Raw genomic sequence first — 10,164 nt, 5'->3', positions numbered from 1 at the left:
ACTATTTTCTGTTATGTATTTAAGAAAACTGCTAATTTGTTCAGCTCAGGCATCAAAGGTACACTTTTTTATGAGATGGTTTAGTTGCTGTGTGCTATGCTTAGCACAACTCTGACACAAATACTCAGGAATCTGGAAAAAGAAGTACTCTTTAACAAATCCTTTACCACCAAGTAAAGAAAACCACATTCACATTGAATATCCATTTAATTTTAGATAAGACTTCACATATTCATTTCAAAGCAACTTTGAAACACACCACGCCCAACTTTTCAATAGTTACACTTATTTTTATAACTAATTTCAGTATTTATTTTCCAATATTTCAAATGTACATTATGTGTTTGATTGTTCAAAGTATTAGATGACAATAAGTTAAACCCTTGTGAGCTGAGAAAATCATTTAAGATTATTTTAATAAAAACGGTACGGTAACGGTGTTGAAGTGTTTTTCTCAGCAATAGATGCTTATTGCGGGAAGTGACATTACTGTTAGAGTCAGGGACAAACTTAGTTATATAAATAAAGAAAAACTGAAATTCTCATTCTGATAATATGAGTATCAGGGTTGCATTGGTTAGCGTGACACAATCAAGGATGAAAAGATAAAATATAAAAAAGAGGAAATTAAATGGTGTTAGCAATTGGCTCGATGACGTCATTTTCTCTGTGTCATGTCACACTGTTTTATTCTCGTCCTCTGCAGGGCTAAATAGGTTTCAGTAAAATAGCTGCACGCATGTTGTTGGACACATGTGCATAATTATCAATCCCACTGCAGAGGCGGGAACAGCCCAAGATGGGGCGCCAACCCACCACAGAGGCGGGAACAGCCCAAGTTGGGGCGCCAACCCACCACGGAGGCGGGAACAGCCCAAGATGGGGCGCCAACCCACCGCGGAGGCGGGAACAGCCCAAGTTGGGGCGCCAACCCACCACGGAGGCGGGAACAGCCCAAGATGGGGCGCCAACCCACCGCGGAGGCGGGAACAGCCCAAGATGGGGCACCAACCCACCGCAGAGGCGGGAACAGCCCAAGATGGGGCGCCAACCCACCACGGAGGCGGGAACAGCCCAAGATGGGGCACTAACCCACCGCAGAGGCGGGAACAGCCCAAGATGGGGCACCAACCCACCACAGAGGCGGGAACAGCCCAAGATGGGGCACCAACCCACCGCAGAGGCGGGAACAGCCCAAGATGGGGCGCCAACCCACCACAGAGGCGGGAACAGCCCAAGATGGGGCGCCAACCCACCGCGGAGGCGGGAACAGCCCAAGATGGGGCACCAACCCACCACAGAGGCGGGAACAGCCCAAGTTGGGACGCCAACCCACCACAGAGGCGGGAACAACCCGAGATGGGGCACCAACCCACCGCAGAGGCGGGAACAGCCCAAGATGGGGCACCAACCCACCGCAGAGGCGGGAACAGCCCAAGTTGGGACGCCAACCCACCACAGAGGCGGGAACAGCCCAAGTTGGGGCGCCAACCCACCGCGGAGGCGGGAACAGCCCAAGTTGGGGCGCCAACCCACCACGGAGGCGGGAACAGCCCAAGATGGGGCGCCAACCCACCGCGGAGGCGGGAACAGCCCAAGTTGGGGCGCCAACCCACCACGGAGGCGGGAACAGCCCAAGATGGGGCGCCAACCCACCGCGGAGGCGGGAACAGCCCAAGATGGGGCACCAACCCACCGCAGAGGCGGGAACAGCCCAAGATGGGGCGCCAACCCACCACGGAGGCGGGAACAGCCCAAGATGGGGCACTAACCCACCGCAGAGGCGGGAACAGCCCAAGATGGGGCACCAACCCACCACAGAGGCGGGAACAGCCCAAGATGGGGCACCAACCCACCGCAGAGGCGGGAACAGCCCAAGATGGGGCGCCAACCCACCACAGAGGCGGGAACAGCCCAAGATGGGGCGCCAACCCACCGCGGAGGCGGGAACAGCCCAAGATGGGGCACCAACCCACCACAGAGGCGGGAACAGCCCAAGTTGGGACGCCAACCCACCACAGAGGCGGGAACAGCCCGAGATGGGGCACCAACCCACCGCAGAGGTGGGGTACAGCCCAAGATGGGGCGCCAACCCACCGCGGAGACGGGAACAGCCCAAGATGGGGCGCCAACCCACCGCGGAGGTGGGAACAGCCCAAGATGGGGCGCCAACCCACCGCAGAGGCGGGAACAGCCCGAGATGGGGCGCCAACCCACCGCAGAGGTGGGGAACAGCCCGAGATGGGGCACCAACCCACCACGGAGGTGGGAACAGCCCAAGATGGGGCGCCAACCCACCGCAGAGGCGGGAACAGCCCGAGATGGGGCACCAACCCACCACGGAGGTGGGAACAGCCCGAGATGGGGCACCAACCCATTGCAGAACACACTCATGCACCATACACCAATTAACCTCCGCATGTTTTTGGACTGTGGAGGGAAATCGGAGCACCCAGAGGAAACCCCCCCATGACACAGGAAGAACATGCAAACTCCACACACATGGAGCCATGGTGGAGAGGTGTGAGGCGACAGTGCAAACCACTGTGACACCATGCTGCCCCCAGTATCCAACTGCAGTTATTTAAAATGATGATCAATTGTTTTAACAACTACAAGAGACATGGTGTATATGAACAAAATCATAAAAAAGTCAATTTAAAACTTATTTTAATTATTATATTTGACATGCACATTGATAATCATGGAATTGGTAAATGAGAAAACATGCCATTTTAGGGGGCACTTGAGAGCCTGATATTTTTGATAATATTTTGGAACCACTTTTTCTTTACAACAATACTTACATTTCATCTCTGTACAGCTATAAGTTACACAGCAAGTCCCCACTTTAGTATTTTGTACATGAATTATTTAAAATTTCCTGGGGGGACAGAAAATCCGCACCAATTCTGGAATGTTCTTAATATCTCCCCATTTCAGTGGTTTCTAAAAGCACCTCCTGGTCACGCTGCTGAAATAAGACACTCTCCTTTGGTCCTGATCTAGATTCACTCGCTACACAATAATTAGACACAGCTTTCTCTATTATGGACTCTGAATCCATTAAAGCAACCAGCAATTTCCACTTTGTGCCGATGATGGTAACACTTTAGACAGGGGTCTCCCCTGTGCTGCTTTAGCAAACAACGTTGTAGGAACAGGGTGAGGGTCAGTACACAGATGCACCCGCTGCACATGGGGGGAGGGGGGATACTACTCACGGGACTGAGATGTTGCTTTGGTGAAACTCCAGACAGCACAGATGCAGAAATGTGTCACAGAGCAGTTAGCTAGCCTGCGGGGAGCAGAATGCCATAAAGAGGCAGCACAGGCACCCAGAAACAGCACAGACACTCAGAAACAGCACAGGCACCCAGAAATAGCACAGACACTCAGAAACAGCACAGACACCCAGAAATAGCACAGGCACCCAGAAACAGCACAGGCACCCAGAAATAGTACAGACACCCAGAAACAGCACAGACACTCAGAAACAGCACAGACACTCAGAGACAGCACAGACACCCAGAAATAGTACAGGCACCCAGAAACAGCACAGGCACCCAGAAACAGCACAGGCACCCAGAAACAACCATGTCAGCCTGACTGGAAGGCCCCCACTGAGGGGCTACTCTCCATAGCCATGGCCTTTTTTAATTTGCCGCTATTCGTCTTGCACCCAATACGCCGTGAGCTGGAGGGGCTGGCTGCTGGCCTGTATAAACGAAGCTAGAGAAACCCAGCACAGGCTGTGGCTGTCCGGCCAAAACACAGGAGAAAAAAGAGAAAAGCCAGCGATCTCCTCCGCGGCTTGCAGGTCTGAGATCAGATCCCAGGGATCCTGAAACAGATCAAAGGTGCTTAAATAAACAGGTAGATTTTGAGCAGATGTGCTCCAGAGATGCGGAGAAATTGTCGCTTGTAATTTGCTAACCTCTCAGTCCAGCGAAGGACAAAAAGGGCCAGATAAGCCACAGGCAGCATGAATGAGGGGCCGTTCCTCTGAGGGCCCGAGCGCCGTAAAAGCGGGGGGTCGTAATCTTTTATGACAGGATGCAGAGGCCCCTTTGCAAACAGCCAAAGACCCACAGCAGAAAGCCCGAAAAGGGCAGAACCAGGACCCTCAATCATCATAATCGCGACCTCCTCCATCACCTGTCACCCCGGGTCACAATACTGGAGGTACATTTTATTGCCCTGCACTTCCCCTGGTCTGCCCTGTCTGCACCCTCCCACAGCCTAGTGCGGCCCCCTCTCGTTTCCACCCCGGACTCGCGTCAACATGGAGACGGACCCACCCGGTGCTGGGGGAGGTGGCTTGGTTGTGAAGATGGCCTCCTTTATCTAGTCATACAGTTACAGTTCTGGAGGTGGAACAAAGTGATCACTCAGGAAAGTGCAGGACAGTGACCCCCACCCCCTGCCCGTCATTTTGGCTAAACAGAGAAGCATCTTCAGCAACAGACAGACAGTTCCCCTACTCCAAGGAGCACTATACAAGGTCATCCCTACCTTCAACCATTAAACTTTATGAGTCACCGACCAACAACCGTCTGAATGGATCTGAACCGCTTAGGCACTTTTCATTGGACATTCACAGAACATTCATTCATTCACAGAACAGCCCACTGTGTGATACTATTCTGAGCCAATACTACAGAATTCTGTGTGATACTTTCTCTGGCATTATTTACACTGTTATTTTGTATTGTCTTTTATTATTTATTGTTACTATGTATTCATGTCTAAATGTCTTTTTACTGTCTAAATGTGCGTATTGTGTTACAATAAACCTGCAATTTTCTTCTGCAATAATAATAAAGTATCCATCCATCCATCCATCATTCATCCATCCTCACCTGCCCCTACATGGTTGCTCTCAGACCAACCGTCTGGCTGATCAGGATTTATTCCAGCCAAACTACATTTATCAAACCGATTAAGCGTGACTGACCCGTCTGACTGAATTATGACCCTGAGGTCCCGAAATGTCAGGCCTCCTGCCTCGTCTCCCCGTTCAGACGGTGACATGGTGCCGTGTGTGACTATGAGTTATTAAATCCCGCGAGCAGTCAGTGACACCCTGAATGGAGTCAGCCGACGTGTGTAAGAGTGTAAAACCCAGCTTGGGGTCAACCCTAAAGTGCTGCTGGAAGTGGCCAGCTTCCATCTACCCACCCACAGTAGGGCTGCTGTTAGCTGGTTAACCCTAATTAGTATGAGATTAATACCCTGTGAAGGGGATTAACAGTCCTTCCCTCCAGGGGTAAACAGCCCGCCTAAAGTCACGGCAATTAAAAGAGTCACACCTGCATCAAAAATAACCAGTGATATTTTTATTTACATTATTAGTTTCTCTCTTTAATGACAATTCTGTTAGTCAAAGTGATTGCTTTGTTGGGGCAGCATGGTGGTGCAGTGCTTAGCAGTGCTGTTTCCCACACTGCGTACTATGGTTAGTGTCTCCACCATGGCTCCACATGTGTGGGGTTTCCATGCTCTCCACGTGTCATCGTGGGGTTTCCTCTGGGTACTTGGGTTTCCCTCCAACGTCCAACAACATGTGAGGTTCATCTGGGTTGCCAAATTGCCCATAGCTGTGAATGGTGTGTGAGTGACTGGTGTGTGTGAGTCTGCCCTGTGATGGGTTAGTACGCCATCCTGGGTTATTCCCTGCCTTGTGTCCATAAACTCTGATCCCCACAGCCCTGATGAGGATATTTAGGATATTACCCCAAACGATAACACCCTCCTCTGCAGGTCGTCTTTATCGCTTCATATAGCAGACAGGTGAGGTGACACTGATTTTAATGTCACTGGTCAACAAAATCCTTTAAATACAGACAGAAGAGCAATTACATACCTGCTTTAAATCCTACCTGTAAGACTAGAATTAGCAGAGAGGAATAACTCTCTAAGTAATAAATTTAACTAGTAATTTAACTGCCCATAAAATGACTTTATAGACCAGTGAAAGCTAACTGCAGTACACTTAGGGTTAGCTGAGTTAGATAGTAAAGGTGAAATTTTAAAGGGTTTATAAAATTAGGGGATGTTTTTCCAACGCTATCCAGTGCTGAATGAGCGCCTGTAAAATGAAAGATAGGCCTACCGAACGAGGCCCATTGTATTTATACTATTGAATTACACAGAAAATCACGGAACAAAATTTATTTTTATTTCTCGTAAGACAATTTAAAATTAAGAGTTAAATGCCTGCCAATTTTATTCTAAATAGCGTCAGCTATTTGTAAGTTCGAACGTGTTCGTGAATCAATATACTAGGAATGTACTTCAATTGCATCCTCAGATAAAAGTGTATTGCTTCGCCCTCGTACCTTAACATCTGACAGTAGAGATACGAATAATAATATTCGATTACGACAGAAAAACACAGACCTACAGCAGCGATGCCATCATTATATTATTTTCGATATATTCTACCAGTCACATAGTAAACTTGACCAATTTCGGGGGGAAAAATCCTTTTATTTGCATTATAAACGTTTCCATCAAACGTCATACCCGTATGTAATTGACACCAAAGTTTTAAAATGTACCCGTATACGTATGAAAAAGGGGCACTGACGTCTAATCCGAAAGCTCGTGGCAGTGTAAAGAGCTTTTTCCACATTTACAGAGGTAGGAAGACAGTGCAATTAAAATGCACCCGATTACTTTTATTTACAAACATGTAAACACTCGTTCTCGACACGTACAGAAAATGATGGGCCTATTTATATTTTAATAAGTCATACAAGAACCAATAATATTTAGTTCTGGCCCATACAGACATTGTTTTCCGCTTTCTTTTTAAAAATAACCTATTAAAAGAATCTTTTTCGAAGAGCCGCCAGCATTTTCCATTTGAAACATCTGTATTATAATCCACAGCACGGGCTTAAAAGGACTTTGCTCTTGGAATAATTTATAAATCCACGTTAACGGGTCGCGCTGCGTCGTCCTCGCAGCGTGATGGAGTGCTCAGTTAAAGTTGCAAAGTTCCCAGCAGGAGTTTACTGGCCCACAGTGACTTGCTGTATATTCCCAATCGGTGGCAAAGCGTTCATGCCCGGCGGTGGATACAGGGATCCGTGGATGTCCGACGGACTCAGCGAGCCGGGCACGGCCAGCGGGCTCACGGAGCCGGGGTCGCTGTGAACTGAGCCGCCGCTTCCATCGCACTGGCCCATTTTCTTTTTGATCAGCTTCCTTTCTTTCGCTCTGCGGTTTTGAAACCAGATTTTCACCTGTCGGAGAAGCAGCAGAATTGGATATAAGCATCTCAAATAATGCACCCTCCGTTCACGGCTCGGCTGCTCTCGGGCTGACGGCGCCCTGCTTACCTGTCGCTCCGAAAGGCCCAGGTTGACGGCCAGCTCAGACTTCCTCCTAATCGTGATGTATCGATTGTAATGAAATTCCTTTTCTAGCTCCAGCCGCTGATGATCTGTGTAAACGACTCTGTATTTTTCCTTCGTCCTCGTTTTGCCTATAAAGAATGTAATGATCATACGATTAATGGGTAGGTATTGAAAATGAACACGAAGGAACTTTAATTGCGAATAAATTCGACTTCACTATGAAACAGTGGGAATATTATTAAGGAGTCATACTACTCATCCACGCATCCGTCCATTTCCCAAAACTGCTCGTCCTACATTATTTCATAAGCGTTTGTTTTTTTTATATAAAAAAAACAAACGTACTTTAAATGTGCACATTTTCATTTGGAGCTGATGACTTACAAGTGTAAAAATACAGACAAATAAAAATTAATCTTGATTATTGTACAATAGTGTGTGTGGACATTGAGTCAAGTTAAATTTAATCCCTAATGCTCTAATAAAGGTTAAAAAGACAATAATGCATGCCAAATCATCATCAAGATATCGTTGCTATATTGCAGCAAAATATTTAATTAAATCATTAAGTCATCGGTAAATGACAGCTTTAGGCCTATTTTAAAATCGAGATTTATGTGGCTGGGAGTTGAGAGCTTCTCGCTTTGTCGCTGCGTATGCAAATTGCGCTGCAGATGCTCTTTGATGTGACTTTTGAACAAACTGCAGAACAAAGGGCTTCGGAAAAATGAGCCAAACCCCATTGAAGTGTTAAGCGGCAACACGCGTCTCACAAAGGGCTCACAAGGCGATACTATCGCAGAAATTTCTCTGGTCCACATCAGGTCCGACTTGTTTGATTTACAAACAGTAAAGAGGGTCGGTGCCCTTTCATCTTACAGAAATAATAACATCTTGATTTATAGTGCTACGTAAAAATATTCGCATTTAATTTTGTTTAGGTCTAGTAAGGAAGATAAAACATGAATGTGCTATTAATTTTGAGTTAGTGTGAATGCCATTGGCGAAATTCTATTTCACTAAGGATTCGGTTATAATGAATAATAGTTCGCAAGCGGTTAATTTTAATAGGTAGTGAGATATGAAGTGGCTCTTTCTTTAGTAATGACTTCTCGTTTGAGTGAACAGAACCTTTGGCAGTACGAAAGGGACTTGGGTCTTTATTTGCTGTGAAAATCATCGCCCTTTCCGGGCAATATAACCTTTGAATAATGGAGACCGAGGAAGAAACGTTGGTGCATATCAAAGTAAAACCAAGGGTTAGAAGGGGCCGCCGCCTGAACATGACAGATAACACCGAAACCCTGAGACAATGTCGCCCAGGAAAATGGACCTCACATTAAGTTTACGGGAGTGGAGACATTAGCATTACAAGAGTGTCTGGCGTTTTACGCACAAAACAGATCTAATGTGCAGATCTACCATAGCATCCATAAAATCAATCCATATCACATTTTCACTGGCATCTTACAACACCCCGATTAACCGTTTGATAAACATCACATCATGTTTCAATACCGAAATATCACGTACAATTATTTTTCATTGCAGTTTTGTTTCCCAGTTTCATTATTTCACAATTAGGCCAAGACTTTGCTGCCCATATAAAATTTCTGCCTGTTGAATATTTTAAGAATCGCTCATCAACGTATTGTCTGCATTATTATTACAATAAATATCTAGTCGTATTTTGATTAGCTTGATATATCTATTTATTTATTGGCCTATTCGATATATTTTACAACATTAAAAATGAAGTATATTTATTTTATGCATGCATCTATTGAACAAACATGCACTGTACGGTTTGTTGATAGACTAGATTTGCTTATTTGACCTGCAGAATTTTACATCTTAAGTTAAATTACATTTCATAGGTACTTTTAAAACAAACAAGCAAATCCAGTCTAGAATTTTCCTTATACATTATAAGGGGGCCTAAAATACGCGAAATTCCAATTTACTGTACGTATTATGTAATTGGTGGTGTTTAATAGTATAAGGCTATATATTCTTATGTAGCACATAGGCATACTATACAGCTACATATAGTGTAATTGTCTTATTTACACTTTGACAGTTTTAACGCGACACTCTGATTCAGGACAAATGAAGTAGAATCCGAAAACATTGTGGTAAAGACCAGCTCTTTTTTCCTACTTACCGGTAGAAGACGATTGGACAGTTTTGTTCATCCACTGATACGAACTGCGTCCCTCTCTTTCTGGGGACAGTTGTGCGACATTAATATTCTCTGGTGGCTGCTGCAAAACCGATGATCCGGCCGGGTGCATTGAGTTATAGTCGGGGGAGCAGTACGGGACCTGGCCGGGTGATGAGGTGTTCATGGATGTAGGTACGTTATTAGGGGGTCCCAGGCCGTAGGCGCCCCAGTCCTCCCTTGGTGCGCCGTAATGAGAGCCCCAGGCCGCTGTGGGCTGCGTGTGGTTCTCCATGTTGGGTACATGGTGATACCCCGTAAAGTCGGAGTACTGCGCGCTGGGCGCAAAGTTCTGCGGAGGAAGATTAATGGAGCGCCTCATAGGTCCTTGGTGGTACATATTGCTCTCTTTATCCACAAGATAACCCACGTACATGATTCGCAAACACGGCAGCTAAATATTTTTATGGGGACATAATAGCTACTCAAAAGCCAAAGGTCTTACTGCTCCCTGAGCACCTTCTGCTAGATGCCTGTAGAGTAGTCCAGTGCGGCCCTGCAGACTGATAGCGCTGCGACGTACTTCCTGCAGATGCGTCTCAATCGCACATGATTCAGGTCTGTTGACAAGGTGCT

At 46.5% G+C, this 10,164-nt stretch overlaps 1 protein-coding gene across 1 annotated transcript; it reads right to left on the bottom strand.

Moving 5' to 3' along the window:
* Positions 1-7,019: 7,019 nt before the first annotated feature.
* LOC125750852 (homeobox protein CDX-1-like) lies at positions 7,020-9,964 on the bottom strand. The gene is made up of 3 exons (XM_049029168.1): positions 9,532-9,964; positions 7,350-7,495; positions 7,020-7,253 (listed from the first exon to the last, which is right to left on the bottom strand). Exons 1-3 carry the CDS (start codon positions 9,962-9,964, stop codon positions 7,020-7,022), a joined length of 813 nt encoding a protein of 270 aa, XP_048885125.1.
* Positions 9,965-10,164: the final 200 nt, after the last annotated feature.

The sequence above is a fragment of the Brienomyrus brachyistius genome, chromosome 10, assembly GCF_023856365.1.
Source record: "Brienomyrus brachyistius isolate T26 chromosome 10, BBRACH_0.4, whole genome shotgun sequence".
In the NCBI taxonomy this organism is placed as follows: Eukaryota; Metazoa; Chordata; class Actinopteri; order Osteoglossiformes; family Mormyridae; genus Brienomyrus; species Brienomyrus brachyistius.
The sequence above is the reverse complement of the archived record's forward strand: the minus strand, read 5'-3'. Positions and strand labels throughout refer to the sequence as shown.